Consider the following 23,931-nt stretch of genomic DNA (forward strand, 5'->3'; position numbering starts at 1 on the left):
TCTTCTAAAACAGTAGCTATCAGAGTATGGTCTGCGGACATTTGCAGGGATCTCAAGATCTATTCCAGGGACCGTAAGGTCAAAACTATTTTAATAGTATTATACAAAGATGTCTAACTTTTTCTCAATTACTCTCCCATGAATGGACAGTGGAGTTATTTTTAAAGGCTGTATTATACATGGTACTTCAACAGACTGAATATAAAAACAGATGAGAATCCAATTATCTATTAAGCTAGACATTAAAGTGATTTGCAAAATATAAAACAATACCACTCTTCTCATTATTTATTTTTTGTTTTTGGGTTTTTTTTGTTTTTTTGTTTTTTTTGCTTTGGAAAAGTTATTTTTCATAAAGTATGTTGTTTATTTTAGTAGGTACAGGGTTTATTATATTTTTTGAGGATGGTGCCAAAAGGAACTTTATGACTTTTTTTAAATTCAAGTAAGTTAACATATAGTATAGTATTGGTTTCAGTAGAACTCAGTGATTCATCACTTACATAGAACGCCCAGCGCTCATCCCAACAAGCATCCTCCTTAATGCCCATCATTCATTTAGCTCATCCCCCACCCACCACCCCTCCAGCAACCCTCAATTTGTTCTCTGTATTTAAGAGTCTCTTATGGTTTGCCTCCCTCTCTGTTTTTACCTTATTTGAAACTTCCCTTCCCCTATGTTCATCTGTTTTGTTTCTTAATTTTTAATGAAATCAAAAATGTTTCTATAATTATCAGGTGTAATTTTGAATGCAATATGTATCTATATAAATTACAAAAATAAAAGCTCTTTGGGTTCCTCAGTAATATAGAAGAATGTACATATAGTTCCTGAGATCGAAAAGTTTAGGAACCACTATTCTAGGGAGTAAAGTCAAGGTCTACATTCCTTGAAGATACTGGTATGGTTAACATCAAGTAGGAAGGTTAGGGGCACAGGAGCACTTATAGAGTTGTGAAATGAAGACCTAGGGAGAAAACTCTGAGATGATAAAATTTTGATGATTAAAGCAGAACCAGAAGATAGTCTAGAGCTTTCATGTCCTCTTTTCTCTTTACCCTTAGCATAGTAGATAAATGAAAATTAGTAACAGTGTAAGGCAGGAGTATGAATAAAGTCACAGAACCTGAAAAGTAGGAAAAGTGATTTAGTAGAAGGATTAAAGAGTACTAGGAAGTCCATTTTAACCATAGTATGGGTTAGATCCACAGATGTAATAGGAGGTAAAGCTATGCATAGGGGTAAGGGTCATACTGAGGATAACCCTGAATAAATAATATGCTAAAGTAACTAAATATAACCAGGCAAGAGGAAAGCTGCTGAAAGATCTCCAGACAACTGGTGAGAAAATGAGAGTTTTTAAATGCCAAAACTTTAAAAAATATTTTTATCTATTATAAAATGTGAAATATTTCAATGTCCATAAGTAAAAACACTCATCATATAATTAAAGATTTCAAATACATAAAAACATGAAGACTCACCATGTTGCTTCTGCTTTGGATTATACATCTTCCACCACCGAAAAATTATAAATCCATCTTGAATTCTATGCAAGATAAATTACAAAATAAAAACTTCAGTAACAATTTACTTAATTCATTTAATTAGTTGTTATAAAAGGCAAGCAATTGGTAATGAATATGAAAATACAGAAAGTTCTCAGTGGATCTCTGGTATACATAAATGTTTCATAATATCCCAGTTAAAAATAAGGAAAGAGAATTTGCATAGTCTAAATTACTCTATTTAGGTAAAATTTAATACCATATCACATGTAATAGGAAAATGATGTGCTAACAGAAAAAGTTTTTTTCTTCTATAAATGATATTTTTTTAATGGTGTAAAAACTATATAAATAAAAGGCCAAATCTTGAACGGGGAACACTACAATGCTAATAGAAGCTTTTCAAGATACTCGTTCATCTCTACAATTATAAAGCACCTCATGCCCCAAAATGATGAACATAATTATAGACTCTCACCTTTTTACTTTTCTTTAAAAAATAATGTTAGAGTCACAAAGAAATTGTCTCTACTATTTTAAGTGAGGTGTGAGGGTTGACAAACCCTAGCACCTCTCAACTAATTCAAAACTTTCAAGTTCTATCTAAGTTAAGAAATCAAATGTTAGGAAATCACAAAAATAGAGTAAGCTTTTCTTTTAAGGCCTACAGAAGAATGTATTTAATATACTATTTATCATTTTTTATTATATTCAGATTTGTGTATCCTTCTTAAAGTAAATTTAGAGGGGCATCTAGATGGCTCAGTTGGTTAAGCATCCAATTCTTGATTTCGGCCCAGGTCATGATCTCAGGGTCATGAGATCAAGTCCCGCATTGGGCTCCATTCTGAGCATGGAGTCTGCTTAAGATTCTCTCCCTCCTTCTCCCTCTGTGCCTCCCCTGCTCTCTCTCAAAACAAAAAAAATAAATAAGTAAAATTAGAATAGCTAACAGACACTAAACAATTCTTAAAACATATTACCTATAATACCTTAAAAATATTATCAGCATCCCTGATCCTTGTTTTATGTAACAAATGACCACCATGAATTCTCCAAGAAAAATGGTAAGGTAATTTAATGGCTCAAGTATTCATAATAGGAATGAAATGAGATTATTCATTCCTACAAGCTGCCTTTTGATAAACTTTTTGCCAGTCTGAACCTTAGCTAATTAATCTGATAAAAATATTTTTAAACATCAATTCACCGGATATGATTTACTGAAAAAATTATTTTTCTTCTTTTTTTTTAATTTTATTTATTTTTTTATTATATGAAATTTATTGTCAAATTAGTTTCCATACAACACCCAGTGCTCATCCCAAAAGATGCCCTCTTCAATGCCCATCACCTATTCTCCCCTCCCCCCACCCCCAACAACCCTCAGTTTGTTTTCAGTTTTTAAGAGTCTCTTATGCTTTGGCTCTCTCTCCCACTCTAACCTCTTTTTTTTCTTTTTTTTTTCCCTTCCCCTCCCCCATGGGCTTCTGTTAAGTTTCTCAGGATCCACATAAGAATGAAAACATATGGTATCTGTCTTTCTCTGAAAAAATTATTTTTGACTTATGGTTTTATCTGAAGAAGTCATATTAAATATAATCAGAAAAAAAATTTATGATATTTCAAGTTTAAGATGAGTTTTTTTTGTTTTTTACCTAATAGACATGTCTTCTGTAATATAATAGATTTCACGAACCATGACTTTTCCAGAAAGAACAGAGAAAGAGAAGGAGCCTGTTGTAGGAAAAACAACAACAACAACAGCGATTAATGGAATTGTTTTGATACAGAGTAGAGTACTTGAAGCTTAAAATAATCTTAGCATTCAATTTATTCAATAATTAAATGTTCTCTCCTGGCTCCCTCCTGATGTCCTTACAGCCTTACTAATTTTCTATCCCTCTCTCCTCAAATATAACAAAAAGTACAATAAGTACCATCACTATGAACTGAAACTGCTAAATACGCATATGAAGACATTAAATAGTTGCTCCATATGAATAATTCCCTTAATTATGCACAACTATTAAATAAATCCCAAAGCAGTGATAATTCACCATCTTTCTCCATTAATTTCTTTGATTCCAGGAACCATTGTCTCAAATTAGTGGAAGATGACTTATGTTTGAGGGAAATGTTATTTATATCGACCACTAAGAAGTACTCTAAGGAAAGTTAGGATGGTTCTAGTCAGTGACCTCTCAACCCTTTTTCCCACTGGTCGAGGGCTTTCTAAAACATATTGGTTCCTGATAGACCCTTGAATCTGAAAACTTCCCACTTATAAGTAGTCATTACTAAGTTAATAATGTGGACCACAAAATGAAATGCACAAAATGATTCCAACTTATAGATTTTTTTAAGTAGAGGTTACTGAAAGAAAAAAAAAAATAAAACGGCAAAAACTTCAGTGAGCATTAGAAACTTTCTTTGGATAGTAGTATCCTAAGAAATTTCTATTTCTATATTTTATATGTGCCTATATTTTTCCAATTATTTTAATAAGTATCTTTTACAAGCAAAAAAAAAAAAAAATCCAAAAGTTACTATAGAAACACTTTAAGAAACAAGAATGAGATAAAGAACCTAACCAAGTGATAGTTTATCTTCTGTCATAGAGTGCTGTGTGAGAGAAATTCCAGTTAGGTTAACATTCATAAAACAAAGGTAATTTCTGATGATCACTTATAAAATATAAATTTATAATATAAATCTCAAGGTTATGCAGAAGAAAAAAATTCAGTGTTACTCAAACTTACCAATATGGATATACCCATGTTTGTATAATCTATTAAGAACCAATGTTAAAATAAGACCAACATTTCGAGAATTGTAATACGTGAGATAAATAATCCATCCACAGGACAAAATGGTAGCTGTTGGGAGAAAAAAATGCAAAAGAATCTCACTATAAGTTTCCTTTACAATCACTTTAATATCTTAATAAAAACTTGTTAGTAAAAGATCATTACATTCAGAAATGATAGGACTTACTTCTATATAGTAATATGTCCTCTTAGAATTTAATACTTGGATTTTTAACACCAGATACTGATTCTACCTTATCCATCTTTTCTCATTTTTCCTTACGTATTAGCCAGAAAAGCACATATTCCAATCAGATTAACTAAAGAAATACTTCCTTTTTTTGTTTTCTTTCTCACTATTTGGTACTGTTTTAGTTATTAAACATATATAAAGATGTTCTGGAAAGAGAAAGCCCTTATTTCTAAATATTCCGAAAAATGTCCACCTTTATTAGGCTAAAAGCTCATTCCCAAGCTGTGTCCTAAAGGCTACAGTTATTTAAAAAGAATGAAAACCAATGATTTTTTTAAATCAGAGAAAAAGCAGTGTTTTTTTTTTTAATCAATAGTTCCTGCTTTTTAATAAAAGGTAAAGAAGTGAGAGTTTTACTCTACATAAAGGCATATCTATATTAAACAGGCCACCTTATGCTATTTTCCTCTAATAGATAAGACAATAACCTACTTTTAAAGAATGCCAGTGAATATGCTACAGTAAATGGTATTTCAAATTTGACAATTTTTCATGAAAAGTTTATAGTCACTTACAGGATTCAGAATATTCCCACAAAGAACCTAGTTCATTAATATACAAAAATTAAAATGTGAGAAAGCAATTTTTGATAATAACTTTCCTTTTACTTATTCACTTTAGAAGTATAACTATTTTCCAAATTAGGACAAAATAATGTAAAGCAATTTAACATGTATCACCATTTAACAACAGCACATTAAGTTCCTAACTTTTTAAAAAAGTTATTTTAACATGGATAAAACCAAGCAGTCACGGAGAATCAAAATATATTTTCTCAGGGTAGCTTAGATTGATGGTAACAGCTCTGATGTAATAAGTGCTATGATTTGTCCATAAATATTATTTCTAGAACAATTCTTTTGAAAAGTTATTTTGATGATATGTCATTGTATTTTTGTTTGTAAAAAGTGTTTTGGGGGGGCGGGGCGGGGGGGGGGTTGGCACCTGGGTGGCTCAGTTGGTTAAGCGTCCGACTTCAGCCCAGGTCATTATCTCATGGTTCATGGGTTCAAGCCACATACCAGGCTGTGTGCTGACAGCGTGGAGCCTGGAGCCTACTTTGGATTCTGTGTCTCTCTCTCTGTCCCTCCCCTGCTCACACTCTGTCTCTCTCTCTCTCTCAAAAATAAATAAACATTTAAAAAAAAGTGTTTTGGGTTTTTTTATTGAAGTATAGTTGACACATAATATAATATTAGTTTCAGGTATACAAAATAGTGATTTGAATATGTCATTATGGTTTAAGTTTAAAAACATTTTGTGCTAATTTTTACTGTAAATCACTGTGTTGACAGCAGGTTACTGTGGGTCATTCGGAAAAACAAGAGGTATCTGCTGAGAAAGTATGCTTCTAGTATTATACAACCTGAGACTTGTGGCCTTTTCGCTCTATCATGTCTCTCAAACCCCTTCAATATCATAAGGCCACTTAGTAAAACAGCAAGAGTAAATAGTCACTCAATGTCTTTCTGGATGTTGCTGTTGTTTTTTCCTTAAGAAGAGGAGTTGTACACAACAGAAAAAAGTCAGAGAAATTCTAGGTAATAAGAGAAGACAGTGATAGGAAATAAGGAAGAATTCTACCATAATTAACCTAAAAGGTAATTTTCAATGCTGCTTTTATGAAGTTCTATTTCATATTAATATTTTGCATTTCATTTTACTTTTTTGGCTTTAATGAATGATTTATAATAGGGCACTTCTGTCAATTAGAAAAAATCAGAACTCAAAGTTTAAATCATAATTCCTTCTATATACACTTCACCTCTACCCATTTCCTTACACGTCCTGTGGTGTCATGAAAGAAACATAAGCATGCACTCAGAAAAAAAGGAGCTATGTAACCTGTGTAAGTTATTTAATCCTTATGGGCCTCAATTCTTCAACATGTTAAAAGGAAAAGAATAATACCTACCTTAAGTCTTCTCCGAGCATTGAGACAACATATGCAAAATGCCAGTGGTATGTGGCACACAGAAGATACACAATAAACATCATTACCTCTTTTTCCCTTCTTACCCCATCTTACCCTTTCTATTTTCGCCTCTACCTTTCTAATTTTTATGCTAAAATTCAAATCCACAAAAACTTTCTGGGCAGTAACAGCCCACAATATTCTCTTCCTCTTATTCATATTCATTCATTCATTCATTTTCCCTCCCTCTCTTTGCCATTGATTTATACACTGTTTTGTATTATTTCTATGTACCTAGAAAACTGCTGGAGTATTAGCCCCCAATTTTTTATTTTTTACTGGCAGAGCCCACTGTTAAGTATAAAGAGTAATGAAAGAGATGAGATTAACTAGGCATATACACTCTTATTTTGCTATAAAAACATATTTACCATAGGGATTCATCATGATAAAACAAAAAAGTGTGTGTGTGCGTGCGCGCGCGTGCGCACACACGTGCACGCACTGAGATGGGGTTTGGTGAAGGAGTGGACTTGCGACAGGAAAGATAAACTAATTGCAATGTCTTTCTTCTCCTCCCACCTCCCCTAACTCACACAAAAGGAGGCAACCTAAGAAAAAGAGCCCTCTAGAGCACTTGCCAGAGCAAATATTCATAGAAATACAGATTGAAACCTTTTTTCCAAAAAATAAACGAATGGTAGTGTAAGCATTTCAACTTCAGCTAACTACTGCTTAAAATGTGACAGTTGTTAATCCGTACATAAAAAACAAAGTACAAGAAAATATATTCTACTTACCAACAAGGAGCCAAACAACATTGGAATTGTGTTCTGTAAGAAAATCTTCTAATTGAGTGATACTAGGAACAATACTCTCATTCTTCCTTTGATCCATTACTGAAGTTTTTCCAGAGCAGCATCTAAAGGCTGAAGATTCAAATATTAAATTTAGAATCAGAGATTTATTAAACTGCAAAGGAAATCATGTAAGAGAGGAAAAAAGGTAAATTTAATAAAAGTAGAAGTTCATAAAGTAGAAAATAAAAGAGAAGCTTAAGGGCCAGATAGGAAAATTGAAATAGTTTCATTACAAAAATCTTTTAGAATTTTACTTTGCTGGTGCTTTTTAGTGTTATGCCTCCTGGTGTATTTTTAATCTAAATGAAAGTTGATATACTGAATTCTTGATTAAAAGAATTAAAGGATGGGCACCTAGGTGGCTCAGTCAGTTGAGCATCCTCCCAAAGACACATAACTTGAACTTAATCTATCTTGCTTCTCTCTCTCCCAATATATTATGATCAGTAAGGATTGTTTTATTTATCTTTGTATCCATAATACCAGTGACAGTGCCTTGAACACAGTCACTGTTTTCAAGTATTACATCATTTTAAATGGTATTTTTATCTATTATGTAAGAAAATATCTGACCTACATGTTTTAAGACAAGCTCTCTCAATAGTTTTTTTTTAATTTTTTTTAACGTTTATTTATTTTTGAGACAGAGAGAGACAGAGCATAAACAGGGGAGGGGCAGAGAGAGAGAGGGAGACACAGAATCGGAAGCAGGCTCCAGGCTCTGAGCCATCAGCCCAGAGCCCGACGCGGGGCTCGAACCCACGGACCACGAGATCGTGACCTGAGCTGAAGTCGGAGGCTTAGCCGACTGAGCCACCCAGGCGCCCCAATATTTTCTTAAAAAAATTTTTTTTGATGCTTATTTATTTTTGAGAAAGAGACAGAGACACAGCGCAAGCAGAAGAGGAAACACAGAATCCAAAGTAGGTTCCAGGCTCTGGGCTGTCAGCACAGAGCCTGATGCAGGGATCAAACCCACGGGCTGTGGTATCATGACCTAGAGCCGAAATCGGATGCTTAACTGACTGAGCCACTCAGACACCCCTCAATATTTTCATGACTCATCTATATTCTCTTCATTCTTCCTGAAATCCATGATATTCAAAACTGCTGTCTACATTAAAATAGAAATTGTGGCAATTATTATTTTTAGTGACAAAGCAAAACATGAAAATGTGAAATAGCTCAAGCAAACAGAGCATAAACTAGAGATTTATCAAAGTTCCTAATTTAACACCACCACTACTACCACCATTTTAGGAAATACCTTTCCAAAATGATTACTTTTCAAAGTGTATTACCTGTAAAATCTTTTCAAATACTACATTCCAACTATTTTCTTTCTTTCTCACTGGCATAAAAAAAATCAAATTATCAAACATCTAACACTTACATTAACACTTTTAGAGACAGAATTCAAAATCTTAATTTGGTCCTTCAGAAATGGAGGTCATCCCACAAATTAGTAGGAAAAAATATAAATAATATAATAGGCAAATGAACAAAATATATAAGTAGGCAATTTACAGAGAAAGATGGTATCACTAAACATTGGGACAATCACCCAATAGTGATATAAGTAAAAATTAGAAAGACTGTGAACAACTACTTCAGCAAAAGTATGGGAAAATGGGCACTCATACACAGTTGGGGAGTAAACTACATTTGGAAAGAACAATTTATTCAAATACTGTAAGAATGTGTATACTTTAACTCGGACAGCATTACACAGTGTACTGAAAAATTTGAAAAAACATATCAATTAACAGGAAAATAATTAAATAGTTAAATATAGTATACTTTACTGGGAAATAATATGCAGCCTTTCTAAAAAAAAAATGAGATAGCTCTATATGGGCTGATACACAGAAAAGTCCAGGATATATGTAATGTTAGCAGGGAAAGAGCAAGTTGAGAAACAAAATGTATAGCATTCCACTTAATGTTTAAAAGAAAAAAGACCAGGGGTGCCTGGGTGGCTCAGTCGGTTGAGCATCCGACTTTGGCTCAGGTCATGATCTCACAGTTCATGGGTTCAAGCCTCACGTCGGGCTCTGTGCTGAAAGCTCACAGCCTGGAGCCTGCTTCAGATTCTGTGTCTCCCTCTCTTTCTGCCCCTTCCCCACTCATGCTCTGTCTCTCTCTCAAAAAAAACTGAATAAACATAAAAAAAGACTATCCATTATGTATATTACATATAGACACCATATATATATATATATATATATACACACACATATGTATAAATGTGCACATATATGGAGTGTGTGTATATATACGCACTTTTTTAAATCAGCAAAAACAGTGAAGCCATATTATCATTACCTCTAGAGAGAGCATTGGGAAAGACTTAGGAGGAAGGAAAAGAAACAGTGAAACAGGACTTCCACTTTTACTCTTGACACTTAGGTATTGTCTAATGTTTTACAATTGGCATATAATACTTCCATAATTTAAAAAGAAAAAGGTAGATTTGGTAACTAGAAGATAGGAAATGACAGGTGAGAGACTTTTCTTGCCCAAGCATACATGTATTGACCTCTTCTTATAACCAACCAAGAAATAGGTGTCTCCCAACCCAAAAATAACAACTCAGTCATCTGTCATTCTAGCATCATGTCTTTCTTCAGTGCTTAAATACTTAGCTTTTTAAAAAATTAAAGTGCAAATACTGAGCAAACTCAAACTTCATCACAACATCAGAAAGATCACCTTAGCATGAATTATTTGAATTGACAGCCTTGAATATAAGAATGGAAGGAATATATACTGTTCTAGAAAGGGGAGACAAGTAAGTTTCATCAAGAAAGCACATAAAGAACATTAAGAGAGAGTGGGGAAGGGAGAAGGAGGAGGCAGTCATCAAAGAAAAAATAGTAGAATCCAAAGATCCTGCTTCAGACTATATTGTTCCAGAAACAGGACATTATGTGGATTGAGAGCATGGATTCTATACTAGACTAAGTTAGAACTACCAGATCTAATGTTATAGCTGTGTGACCATGGGCAAGTTACCTAACCATTCTGTGCTCTATTCCCTCATCTGTAAAACAAGAACACTAATAGTACCTACCTGACAGAGGTGAATAGTGAAAACTGATAAATTCATGTATGTAAACCATTTAGAATAGTACCCAGCACATAGTAAATAATACACCATATAAATGTTTGCTGATTGCAACCAATGCTTTTGGTGTCTTGCTCACATACTGTTAGCATTCATCTCTACACAAGATGACTGCTCATTTGGAACAACCGAATACTTTACTGAGGGCTGCTTTTGGACTGCAGAAACATGCTCAGCTTATACTCAGGGCAAGCCAGAAATGCCAAAGAGGTAACATCAATGACGGCTAGGAAAGTGGTGGATACACAACTGCAGCTTCTTTGTTCTTGATTTGGGATAACTCTGAGGCATAGTATTTTTTTAAGTTTACTTATTTATTTTTGAGAGAGAGCAGAGGAGGGGCAGAAGGGGGGGGGGAGGGAGAGAGAGAGACTTCCAAGCAGGCCCCACGCTGTCAGCACAGAGCCCAATGCAGGGCTCAAACTCCCCAACCATGAGATCATGACCAGAGCTGAAACTAAGAGTCAGACGCTTAACCGACTGAGCCACCCAGGCGCCCCTGAGGCATATTCCATTTGGTTTCCCAAGAGTTCACCAATGGTAGTGAGCTCCAGATGCCCACAGTGGTAACTGCTAGGATAATGCCCTTTACTGACTTCAATCCCTTTCCTTTCTTACTTCCCCATTCTCCTACCAGTCTTTCCTACGATCACTTCTATACTTGAGTCCTTCCTTATCCAGGTATTGGTTCTAGGAAGACCTAAACTAAGGAACTATTTTTTTGTTTGTTTGTTACCAGTCCTATTAAATCTGAGGATGGCTTTCTTTTACATGAAAAATGATTCTGTACTTTAAAGAGATCATAAAAAAATAAATAAATAAAATTAAAAAATAAAATAAAGAGATCATAAAACCATACCATTTAAAGGACACAGTGTTAAATATTTAATATCTTTTAAAAGTTTGGTTTAATTCAGGGTGTGTGTATATATATATATCATGTGTAATATATATATATATATATATGTATATATATATATATATATATATGACAGAAAGAGAAACATTTCCTTCATCTGAACAGGAAGAAAGGAAAGGAAAGACCAAGATATGGGGAGATCTGGTGATAGAAAGATGAAAGAATCTGATGGCTTCCATAGATTTTTGAAAAATCAAATTCAGGGCGCCTGAGTGACTCAGTTGGTTAAGCATTTGACTTTGGCTCAGGTCATGATTTCATGGTTCATGAGTTTGAGTCCCTCATCAGGTGAGCTCGAGCCCCTCTTCAGGTGAGCTCCATCCACTCTTTTTCTTTCTCTCTCTCTCTCTCCCCCTCCCTCATGGGATTCTCTCTCTCTCTCTCTCAATAAAAAAAAAAAAGTCAAATTCATATTTATCTAAAATCTCTTCTATTTCATTTTTTTTTTTTTTTTACTTATTACTCCAAGTTTTTTGGCACTAGTCCCATAACTTCTACAGTACCTGTTCCTTTTCTATTTTTCTTAGTTTTTAGCTTTTAATTTGCGTTTGTGACAACTGTAAGAAGAATGACCCTAAGTGGTTGGTGAAAGAAAATAATGAATAAGAGGGCCTTCATCACCACAGCTTACCCCAAGTCCCCCAATTCCACCCTACCTCAGCAATAATTATTTATCATCTCAGAAAAGGGGTGAGTGGGAGGAACTGGAGGATCTGTGCACCTGCCCACAGCTTGTCAAGAAAACTTCACTGCACTGGTTAGATTACCTTCTTCCAAAAGAAGAGATATCATCCCATAATTTGACACAGGATTTCAGGTATAAGGTTTTCCTATATCAGGTTTAAACTGGAACAAGTCTATATATAACATTACCTATGAAGTGAAAAGATCTGGTTATGAAGACACAGAGCTTTCTTGGGTACTGTCATGGGAAAGTAAATACTGATTTAGATTTTTTGGAACAACATAGTTAAGACAGTTGCTTGATAATGTTGAGCTACTTTTTTGTTTATTCATTCAATAAATATTTATTGAGCTTAAAAATTCTGTAATGCAGCTAAGAATTCTGAGTATTAAGTACAAGATTTGGAATATTTACAATAACCTTTTTAGTACGATGTCTGGAAATATAGAAAATACTAGGAAAAAAAAAAGGCTGTTTGAATGAATACCTGTATCTTAGCAGTTATCGTACCATATTACAATCATTACTTTAGAAGTTTGTCTCCCCTGGTAGACAAATGTTCTTAAGGATGGGTTTGCCCTACCCATTTAAGCGTAATATCTAACCAAGTTCTGTATACAGAAGTCTCTCAATAAATACTTGTTTCAGAAATGAATGAAATAAATACATCATCATGGAAGTACATAATTATGAGCTATCGCCAAAAGTATTAAAAAAAAAAAAATGATAAGTGAGTATTCCAATGTACCCAGAGCCAAAGAGATTCCTAAGTGATCTTTTTCACTCTCAAGAAAATCTGGTTTTAATTTGCTTGAGTTTAAGAAGAGGATATTCAACTTTTTAACAACCCAATTATGTGGAAAAAGTTTAATCAGATCTCACGCAACAATGAAATCACAATTCTTTGTATAAAAAGACAAATCACAATTCTTTGTATCTTCAGACCATCATATTAAAATTCTCTGCATTTAATGATAGTTCCTTTTCTAAAATGTTTTTATTGTATTGTATCTTAATTTGAGAGAAAGAGAGAGAGAGAGCGCAAACACACAAATGCACGAGCAGGGTAGGGGCAGAGAGAGAAAAGGGAGAGAATCCCAAGCAGGCTCTGAGCTGTTAGTGTAGAGCAGGGCTCGGAGACCGCGAGATCATAATCTGAGCCAGTATCAATAGTCAGACACCTAACCAACTGAGCCACCCAGGCGCCCTCAGTTCCTTTTCTATGAAAGAAACTGCATGAGTTTTAAAAGTTGGAAAATAAATGAACTTTACAGCTCTCCTCTGAACTTCATCAATATTCATATTCTCTCTACCATCAGGTAAAATTAAACACCTATTAGGACAAAGCACTTACCCTTGGCCAATTTTACTGATCTACAGTAACTGTTACAGAATATATACACTTACTTGAGAATTTTTCAGTTACTGTTTGATTTCTGCTCATATGTAACAAATTATCTGGAGATAACTTTTGTAAAAGTTCCCCATTTCAAAGTCATTTATGTCCACCTTAGAATTAAGAAGCCAGATATCTAAGTAAATACCAATAAAATGAAATGTCTGAACAGACTGCTCATCTCTACTATGACATAATGACATCCCAAAACAAAAGTAAAACATAAATCATATCATGACAACATTTTTATCCAAAATGAAGTTTCAAGGATGATTAGAACATTTGAGCTATTCATTTAAACACTGACCATTCACCAATCTAAAGGTAAACGGCCTAAAACACATGACTTTCCAATTCCATGATGCTTCATAAATAAAGTATATAAAATAGGGAAGTACTTACTACAACTAATATCTCACATAAAATAAATATGTAAATCTTACATTACAAGATAATAATGGAATATATTAACAAGGTTGTTATTACCCATTAAACATAGAGTGATTGGAAAAGCCCAATCTGACTAAAATATTTTACCTATCAGGATACAAGGCTTTAAATTCCACCATCCATCCCTTCAAGGGGAGTATTAACCAATATTATCTCTTAAAATTCAAAAATAAAGCAAAAATCTATAATGTCCTATTCTGTTCATTTAAACAAACAAGATAGACAATTATCCTCTTAAGTTAGACCAGGTATATAACTATCTCTACCGAGAAAGTCATTCCAGGTTCCTTTCAGTCCCAGGATTCCAAGTGCAACAAACACAATTCACTATTAACTAACTCCAAAACCCAACAGAATTAAATGGTAAAATAACATTCTATCAGAAATAACAGAAATCATCTGGTATACTGGAACTAGGCTTTACAGTCAGATTTGAAATGGAAAGCTTGCTCTACCCCTTTAATACCTTCCTTAGCTGTGAGATAGCTTGAGCAAGTTACTGAATCTCTTTGAGCCTGTTTCCAAATGGCCATCTCTTCTCTGAAGAGATGCTCAAGGCATTAAAAACATGAAGCAAACAAGCTAACATACAGTGCCTGACAAGAAACACATTACAGCAGTGGTGCTAAGCTACTATCATTAATGTTCTTTAAGAAAAAATCAGCTCAACAAAAAAGGTGAAAGCTAAAAAAAATAAATAAAATGCATAGCAGTAGACAATGATTGAAATGTATTTCATTCCTTACAATATATGAGAAAAATACATATATTTAACTAAATAACAGAATTTTATAACCAAAAAAATTAGTTGGCACAAATAACAATCAAGAAATTAAGTTAATATGAATAACATAGTTCTACAAATAACAGTGAGTATGATATGATTCTTAGAAGCAGATCAAGTACCAAAATACACTAGTTACCAGGCAACTATTGCTAAAGAAATATTCAGATATGGTGAGTGACAATTCAAACACTAAAAATCTGCAAACTAAACATACTTTTTTTTTTTTTAATTTTTTTTTTTTCAACGTTTATTTATTTTTGGGACAGAGAGAGAGACAGAGCATGAACGGGGGAGGGGCAGAGAGAGAGGGAGACACAGAATCGGAAACAGGCTCCATGCTCTGAGCCATCAGCCCAGAGCCCGACGCGGGGCTCGAACTCACAGACCGCGAGATCGTGACCTGGCTGAAGTCGGACGCTTAACCGACTGCACCACCCAGGCGCCCCTAAACATACTTTTTAATAATGTAATCTATGCTACAAAAACTGTTCTTTATGTTATATATGAAAGAATTTTTAACATCTCAGAAATCATATCATTCAACAAAAATGTTGCACTTTAGCACACCTCACTGCTATAGACAGAAATTTATGCTGGTTTACCTAAATACTTATTAAAAGCAAAACAAATCTCTTAAAAATCTGTAGAAAACATATCTATTAATAGGGTAAAAAGAACAGACTTCAAACTCTCCGAACCTAGAAGAAACCATGATTCTTAAATACAATCCACTTTTAATAATCCACCAGAACTAATTTCTACCTTCAACATATTCCTTGATATGGTCAGCAATGCAAAGAGCTCAATAGTAACTGCCAAGTGAAAGATGTAATCCTCCTACTTTTACTTCCCATTCACTGGTTGTGGGGTTTTGTCTTCATTTTGTACTGACTAGTGAACACATTCTGCAAGTTTCCTTTTTTTTTTTTAAGTGTTTGTTTATTTTTTGGGAGAAAGAGAAAGCACAAGCAGGAGGGGCAGAGAGAAAGACAGAAGGAAGACAGAGGGAAACACAGAATCCAAAGCAGGCTCCAAGCTCTGAGCTGACAGCAGCAAGTCCGATGCAGGGGTTGAACTCATGAACCCTGAGATCATGATCTGAGCAGAAGTCGAACACTCCAACTGAGCCACCCTGGTGCCCCTCCTTCAATTCTTTTAATCAAGAATTCAATATATCAACTTTGATTTAGATTAAAAATACACCAGAAGGCATAACACTAAAAAGCACCAGCAAAATAAAATTCTAGAAGATTTCTGTAATAAATCTATTTCCATTTTCCTATCTGGCTCTTAAGGTTCTATCTTCTACCTTATGTCACTTCAGTCAGAAACCCTCCCAAATACATGTTCAAACTATTCACCCAACCAAAAAGGGTCTTTGGATGTGGGGAGAGGGAGAAACTTGTCACATGTGTTTACCAACACTCTCCTCACATCAAGTTCAAAGAAAACGTTTTCTTATTAGTATGTTGCTACCCTAAGAGCCCACAAGATTCATTTAACAGCCAATTCCTGTGAGCTGACGATATTGCTACAACTGAAACTGAACTTTCATGTAAGTAAAACAACAACAAAGAAGTCTGCTTTGGGGAAGTTTTATGTGGATATGACCCATACAGTACTACTGTTGATATGAGACACAGCATTTTAAATGGATATGAATAGAAATATACTTTACGTATACATAAAAAGTGACCAAGTACAAACAGATCAATAATCTAAAATTCAGACTTTAAACATTTGGTCAATGTTCTCTTACCCTTTGAAACATTCATTCCATGGTATTAATGCACCATTAAAATGATAAAAATATAGCTATCATAACAATGGCTACAACACTTATTCAAGGTTTGCTGTGTGCTAGACACAGTGCTAAACACTTTATGTGCATTTACTCATCTAATTGTCACAAATAACTACTCATTAACAATTCCCCATTTTAAAGACGAGAAAACTATGGCACTGAGAAGCTAAGCACAAACACAGCTAAGGCCCCAGTAATTATCTCTTAGTTCTAAGTTTCGTTATATGAAAAATGAGATCCTTCCTCCCAACTCTACATTTAGAAGCTAATATGAATGCTACCAAAATTCAAATTTTGGCATAAAAAATTCATATTTTGCCCACTATGGCATTTTTTTTTTAACCTAAAATGATTCTCTATTAAGTCAAGGGTCAACAAGCACTTTTTTTTAAATAACCCTGAGTGGTAACACAAGTTGTACAGCCTGATTAGCAGCAAAAAAGGCCAAATTATAAAGCGAACCAAATCTAACTTAACCACCTCCCACTCCTCTAGAACCTCTCTCTCACCTGATCATAAAGGCTATTATTCACTGACTTTTAAAGAGCTTTTTTGCCCCTAAAGAACTTGACAATTGATAAAATGTATGGTAGTTTTAAAATGTCCAAAAACTCTTTAACATTCCTCCCTTCAAGAGGTAGAACTTAATTCTCCTCTCAGGTGTGGGCTGGACTTAGTGATACAGCTGTAAAAGAGTATGTCAGGAGCACTGGTGTGTAACTAAGTCAAAACTGGCATCACAGCTTCCTCCTTGTTCTCTCTTGGATCATCTGTTCCAGGGGAAGCCAGATGCCTTGTTAGGACATTTAAAAAGCCCTAGACAGATCGGCATGGTGAGGCTTTGAGGCCTCTAGCCAACAGACATGTATGTGTGCCATCATGGAAGCAAATCCTTCTGCCACAGTTGAGATGACTGAAGTTCCTGCCAAGATTTTGGCTGCAACCTCATGGCAGACCCTAAACCAGAAGGACTGAGTTTAGGCGCTTCCAAATCCAGACTCACAGAAACTAAGATACTAAATATTTTAAACCACTAAGTTCAGGTATAATTTGTTACTCAGCAATAGATAACTAATACAAAGTATGTGAAAAGTAATTTTGCAAGATAACTACAAGTTATCTCTATTCTGATAGTTCATACCAGGCATGTTAAGCTAAACTAATGCACTCTACTCTCCTCCAATTTACCAAAAGATGAGGAATCAGCAATAACACACCAAGAAGATTACCAATCCCATGAATGAACCATTTCCTCTCTCTACTTTAAGTGAGAGTCTCCTGCATGGACTCTGTGGAGCAACCCCTACCCTGCCTCTACATATTCATCTGTATCCGTAATCATCACCATCTCCTTAACTCCTGTCTCAGAAGTCTATCTAAAGCACCCTTGACCTGCATCCTCATTTTCCATCCCTTCCAGCTTAGTCAGTGACCTTGCTTCACTAATTATTGTCCCTCTCTCCTCTATCTTCAAATTTTATTTTTGATGTTTTTTTATCCTCAGCAAATAAAGATTATAAATCATATCACTCATACCTTTAAAAAACAAAAACTCTCAAACTCATATATCTAGCGATCCCCTCTCTATTCAATTTAGAATCAAACTTTCTGAAATAGGTAAATGACAGTACCTATTTCAATTTCCTTATCTCTTACCAGTGTGAACTGGCTCCATCCATATAATCGCTCTTGCTCAGGTCAACAACTTTTTTTAAATTTTTTTTTTTAACATTTATTTATTCTTGAAAGAGATTGAGAGAGAAAGAGAGAGAGAGAGAAAGAGAGAGAAAATATGAGCGGGGGAGGGGCAGAGGGAGAGAGGGACACATAATCTAAAGCAGGCTCCAGGCTCTGAGCTGTCAGCAGAGCCCGATGCAGAGATCATGACCTGAGCCAAAGTCAGATGCTTAACCAACTAAGCCACCCAGGTGCCCCAACAACTTCTTGACATGTCTGATAGATACTTTCTTTGTCCTCATTTTATCTGATATCTCAAAGGTGTTTAATACTCACTCCTTTTCTCCAAACTCAGTTCTTCCACTGACTTCTGTGATTCTCCTGCTTCCTTATCCATTCATTCATCTCCTTTGAGGTGTGTCTTCCTTCCAGGATAGGGATTTATTAGTCTTCCCTATCCGCATTTCTTTTCTTTTACTCTACATTTTTTCCCTGAGTGATCTCATCTAGTCACATTGCTTTTAACCATCATCTATAAGCTGAGACTCCAAATTTTATATCCCCAGCGGGGTCTTCTTAACTAAGATCTATATCCAGCTTCCTAATGACATTTCTTGGAAGTCACAGATGCCTCATAACAACAGCCCCACAACCATGTTCCCCAATCTATTGTTCTTCCTATACTGCCTCAGTAAATGGTCCCAGAATCCACTCAGTTTCTCAAGCCAGATATCAGATATCAGTTCCTTTATCCTTCAAATGTTTATTATACATTTATTATGTGCTTGCATATGACAGTAGCTAAAAATTACCCAGACTCGACTTTCTCTCAAGCCCAAAATCCTACTCAATACATCTCCTTTGCATCTGTCTAATCCATCTCCATCTTTAATTCCCATTTGCATCTCTGTACTTCTGGTTCTCATTTGCCACCTGAATTATTACAATGCCTCTTATGATCACCACTCTGCCAAACTCATCACCCTCCAACTCATCACCAGACTGTTGCCTGACCATGTCACTTTTATTCATTATATATAAATTGCCTGAAATTTTCTCATATTAAAGAGTTAATTTTCTTAACCTCTCAAGAAATTTTGAAATTCTATCATTATCTTTAACATGAAAAAAAATATGATGAAATGAAGTCTAGAAGAATCCTAGTATCCCACTGTACCTTAGAGTAGCACTAGTAGAGTACCTTCCTTTATTAAAATTATGAAAGATTTATTACAAATACAAACATTTACCATATGGGCAGTGCTGTTTTCTAGTCTTTTATATAAACCAAAAACATCTTTGCACATAGAAATAAAAAAATGTATGATATTTCACAAAAATATTACCTTCCAGGCAAAATTCACTACTCTAGTATTCTCAAGGGCCATGATGAAAACTAATACTAAAAGCCTGAAATATGGTACTCAATAAATATTGATGAAATGAATTAAATATTTCTTCATCGTGTTTAACTGTGTCTTCTACTAATCTCCATAGAACTCATAATATAAAATATACTTGACTTCAACATACCTAGTATCCTGTGAAGAACAAACCAAAGTCAACTAATTTTCTTCATTTATTTTTAAAGCCTTTTATAACATGGGCATGAGCAAGAAAAAGAAAGAAAAAAATGTTAACACTTGATAGAGAATTAAGCCAAAGCTTCCCTTGGCTTTCTCCTCCCAATACACAAGCTAAGCACACAACTTAATTGTCAATCAGATATCAACAATTCAAAAGTGAGGTAAGATGAATGGCAGGTCATGTTATATACTGCCCCAACCTTCACTCTATGACCACTCAAGCAGCTTAAAACACAACTGAAGCAGAAAGTCAGATTTCGTCTATCTCAGCTTTAATTGGAAATTATTTTTTTAAAAACTTGGCCAAAATATTTACTCAATTTTTTTCCAGAGTCTGCAGTGTTGTTTTTCTTTCTCCTTGTCTTCAGAAGGCCCACCTGCAGCGTTTCATCTTAACAAACCTGAAAAGAACATTTTAACCAATTATAGAAGATAGTTCGGCTTTATCAACATTTGCACCATTTCAGAATAAATTATTTGATTGCATGAGTGTGAATGCACACACATAGAAAGTGTTTAATGTTACTCCAATATCACATTTCCTTCTTTAAAGTTTCCAGACAAGAAATACTTCTAAACTAGAATAAGACCACGATTTCCAAATTACAGTGTTCTAAAGCTTTTAGAACAAGGTTCCAGAAGTCAAATCCTATGTTTAAAACATAAGTGTGGCCTTAAAAAAGTTGTCCTCTCAAACTGTTCGTTCTCTGCTGGCAGGAATGGTGCCTCAGTTTCCTTCCTATTCCAAGCACCTGGCACACTTTTTATCAAATGAAAATCACTTTGCAAACTGTTCAGATACTTGAGAGATGGTAAAGCATACTGATTATGGGACCTTAAACTGGCGTCAGATTACCTGGTTTAAATCACATCTCTATTTTGTACAAGCTGATTTTTAGGGCTGCACGGTTTAGTTCATCTATAAAATGAGAGTAATAACAGACCTAACGTGATAGGATCGTTATGATGATTAAATGAGATAACATGCACATAAAATATGTCTTTCTCAACAATTATGTAAAATGAATATTCTGGTTAATTCATCTATTTTCATATTAAATGTTTATGGTTAACAGAATAAATCAGCTTCAATGCCATACACAGGGTGAAAGCAGTAACATGAAACCAGTTGAAACGTACACGCTTGGGCAGTTACAAAAACATGATTTTCTTACAGAGGAAATTTACAAGAATTCTTTCCATTTAACAAGCGTCCCTGTCTACTGTCAAAACTAAGGTCAATGGGGGTGGGAGTTAGGTGTGGAGGAGGGGAGAAAACAATATACTCTGCAGAAGGAAAATCAACTTCCCTTCACCTTCCTTTGACCGTAAGATACTGTTTCCGCTGAAATGTACTCTTCAATAGTGTAGACTCAGCAAGCACCAACTCACAATACAACACACGTCCCGCCTGGATTGGGAAGGGGGAAGGTTCTAAGGCTCCACCGCCATCGGTCAGTAGACCCTACGTTAAGCAGTTCGGGGTCTGCCGCAGCCAAGGGCTCCCAGCAAGGCTAAAGCCGGAGCCTGCAGGTGCGCTTGTCCTTCCCGCCCGCGGAGTCCACACACCAAGTGGGCGCCGCCCACCCGTCTTATCACCATCCACCGAGGCCGCTCCGGCGTCGGCGCCCCCAACCATCGACTGTAATGGCTCTTCCAGGCCTTCCCATTGACCTTCTACACCCGGTCTACAGGTCCCGGTGCTGCAGGTAATAGCAAACTAGGAAACGAGTCGACGCCGCAACAGCGGCGAAGAAGCCAAACCTCCAGACTCTGACCTGGCTGAGTTCCAGAGATAATGGCAAACTGCTCACCCAACCCTGCCCAGTCCGACCCGTCCCCTCACCTGGGCGAGCGCCGGGGCGGCCTGGAACCGCACCGGCCTCTTCGAGGGACGCTAAAGGCCTCGGGCAGCGGCAGCAGCGCCGAGCCGGCGAAGCTCTGCCCGCGCCCACACCCTCTAGCCCCGCCACCCCGGCCAGCTGCTTTAGGTCCGGCCGGGGGCCCCTAGCAACTGACACAGAGAGGGGCGGAGAAGGATGGGAGGGGTCCCAGCTAGAGCCAGGCGTCGCTGCGGCTGCGGCTGCGTCAACTGGTAGCGTCAGACGTCACGGCGCCGGCACGCCACCCAGGCCCCATCCAGGAATCTGCAGCGCCCCACCCCTTTTCTCTCCTCCTCTTCCCCTGTCCCCGCACTGTGGGTGGAGCCTGGGCCGCTTGGCGGAGGTCCGGGGCGGTTTTGGAAAAATCGCTTGCTACTTAGCCACGGTAGCGGTCAATGAATGGCCTTCATGAGGCCAGGAGACCGAGAAGCGCGGATAAGACCAGGACGTTAACAAAAAGGACAATCAAACCGGTGCTATGAAGTGAAATGAATCCTCTCGGAATAGAGAATAATATTTTTATGACCTTATCAATATAAGGTGCTTGATTGTATGAAATGAAACTACATTGACTCAATTGAGTCTGTTATTATATTAATGAAAAGTGGTTTGATGCTCACCATTTTTAAACAGACTCTTAATATTATTTAGCGGGTGAACCAAGGCAAATGACTTTCTGGAGTTGGAGAATTATCTCAGATATATTGCACACTTCTTATGTACGAATTGTGATAAGAGGAAAGTGGAAAGCTGTCTTAGCTCTATGGAAGCTTTCTGAGTGCTTGGGACAGATGTGGAATATGCACATAAGACAACTAGAAGTGCGCACAGTGATACACTAGCAATAGCAAACAATGTTAAGCATGGGCCAGGCGCTGTTCTAAAATTTTATATTTATTGATTCATTTAACCCTCCCCAAACCCTGCAAGGTAAATACTCATTATCCCTTCTATCCTCATTTCACAAATTAAAAACTAAGGTACAGAAAGGTTAAATAACTTGCCAAACTGTACCATAAATATGAAGGTATGAAGAGATTAAATAGCTTGGAAAGCGAGGTTTTCAACCCAAGCAGTGTGGCTCCAAAGTTCATGCTATTAAGCACTACTGTATACTTTATACTGCCTCAAGTTCTAAATGTCTAAAACTCTAGTTCTGACTTCCTTCCTGAGCTGAAGTACCATATCTCCTAAGGTTTTCAAGTGGGAGTTTCACTCTTTCCTGAAAAGGAACAGATGTGAAACCAAATATAAAATAAAGCCAGAAAAGGTTAAACATGTGAGATACCATATTGCATATAAGATACTTTTATTGCATGTAAGGAAATAGAGGCCCTGGCAGAAATGATTTAAAAAGCTGGATAGAAGCCAAGAAGAGAAAAACATATACCTATCTTAGTTGCTTCCACCTGCTACCACGACACTCCTACCACCCTTATTTGAATTACCTCTTTAGAGTTTATTTCTCCTCTTCTACAAAGACATTAATTTCAACAGTCTTTCAAAGTCTGTAAGAATCCCAATCATTCTCAAGCTTTGTTCTCTAATAAGGCACCAGGAACCCCCACATGAATTAAAATTTGTCACAGCCAAACTACTTACTTTGCCCAAGAGCGAAACTGTCCCAGTACAAATTCTCTGGACTAGAAATTACCTAGATGTGGTTCAGTTTCAAAAAGTGAACTAAATTGCCCTGAAGCTAAGAAGGAAGAGGGGAAAGAAATGGAGATTGAACAGAACAAATCTCTAATGGTGTAGTTTCAGGCACAATGGAAGGATTATTTAAGGATGAGAGGGATTACCTTCAAAACAATCCACAGGTGTAGCCAGCCACCAAATTATCCAAATTTAGTTGCTTTCTATTTATGTTGATATTTTCATCATGAAATGTTTTACAGTAGAGTAAAATAAAATGTGCTTCAAAAACTAAATATATGTTAAGAAAATTTTAAAAATTAACAATATGCTAAGTGCCAGGCACTTGGCTAATAATGCCTTATATGCACTATTTCATTTGATTTGCACAAGCCCATAATGTAAATACCACTTGTGGATAAGGAAGTTTAGAAAACTTAAATAACTTGTCCAAGGTCACACAAACTAGAAAGTGGAACCAAAGCTTGAACTCAAGTGAGTCTAACTCAAACACCTATTATCTTTCACTACCCTATATTAGATCCAAGTTAAAAAAAACTTATGAATTGTAGAACATCAACATACAATAATGTAAAACCACAACTACTTTACAGATAATTTTAAAACAGTGTTAA

General features: G+C 35.9%; 1 protein-coding gene across 9 annotated transcripts in view; it reads right to left on the reverse strand.

Annotated features, from left to right (window-relative positions):
• Positions 1 to 21,884, reverse strand: part of BLTP1 (bridge-like lipid transfer protein family member 1) — a 214,370-nt gene extending 192,486 nt beyond the window's left edge. For 6 of the 9 annotated variants that reach the window (XM_086704284.1, XM_086704285.1, XM_086704289.1 and 3 more), the window contains exons 1-6: positions 21,625 to 21,883; positions 20,095 to 20,179; positions 7,288 to 7,409; positions 4,272 to 4,388; positions 3,168 to 3,246; positions 1,486 to 1,550 (exon numbers count right to left, since the gene is read on the reverse strand). In XM_086704284.1, coding sequence (XP_086560410.1) covers positions 1,486 to 1,550; positions 3,168 to 3,246; positions 4,272 to 4,388; positions 7,288 to 7,384 — 358 coding nt within the window. In that variant the 5' untranslated portion in view covers positions 7,385 to 7,409; positions 20,095 to 20,179; positions 21,625 to 21,883. Of the gene's footprint in view, positions 1 to 1,485; positions 1,551 to 3,167; positions 3,247 to 4,271; positions 4,389 to 7,287; positions 7,410 to 19,725; positions 19,785 to 20,094; positions 20,180 to 21,624 lie in introns of all 9 variants that reach the window. The other 3 variants (XM_086704283.1, XM_086704290.1, XM_086704291.1) reach the window with 3 other exon arrangements.
• Between the last annotated feature and the right edge of the window lie 2,047 nt (positions 21,885 to 23,931).

This window comes from Puma concolor, chromosome B1 (genome assembly GCF_028749965.1).
Source record: "Puma concolor isolate L17-30 chromosome B1, mPumCon1.1.hap2, whole genome shotgun sequence".
In the NCBI taxonomy this organism is placed as follows: domain Eukaryota; kingdom Metazoa; phylum Chordata; class Mammalia; order Carnivora; family Felidae; genus Puma; species Puma concolor.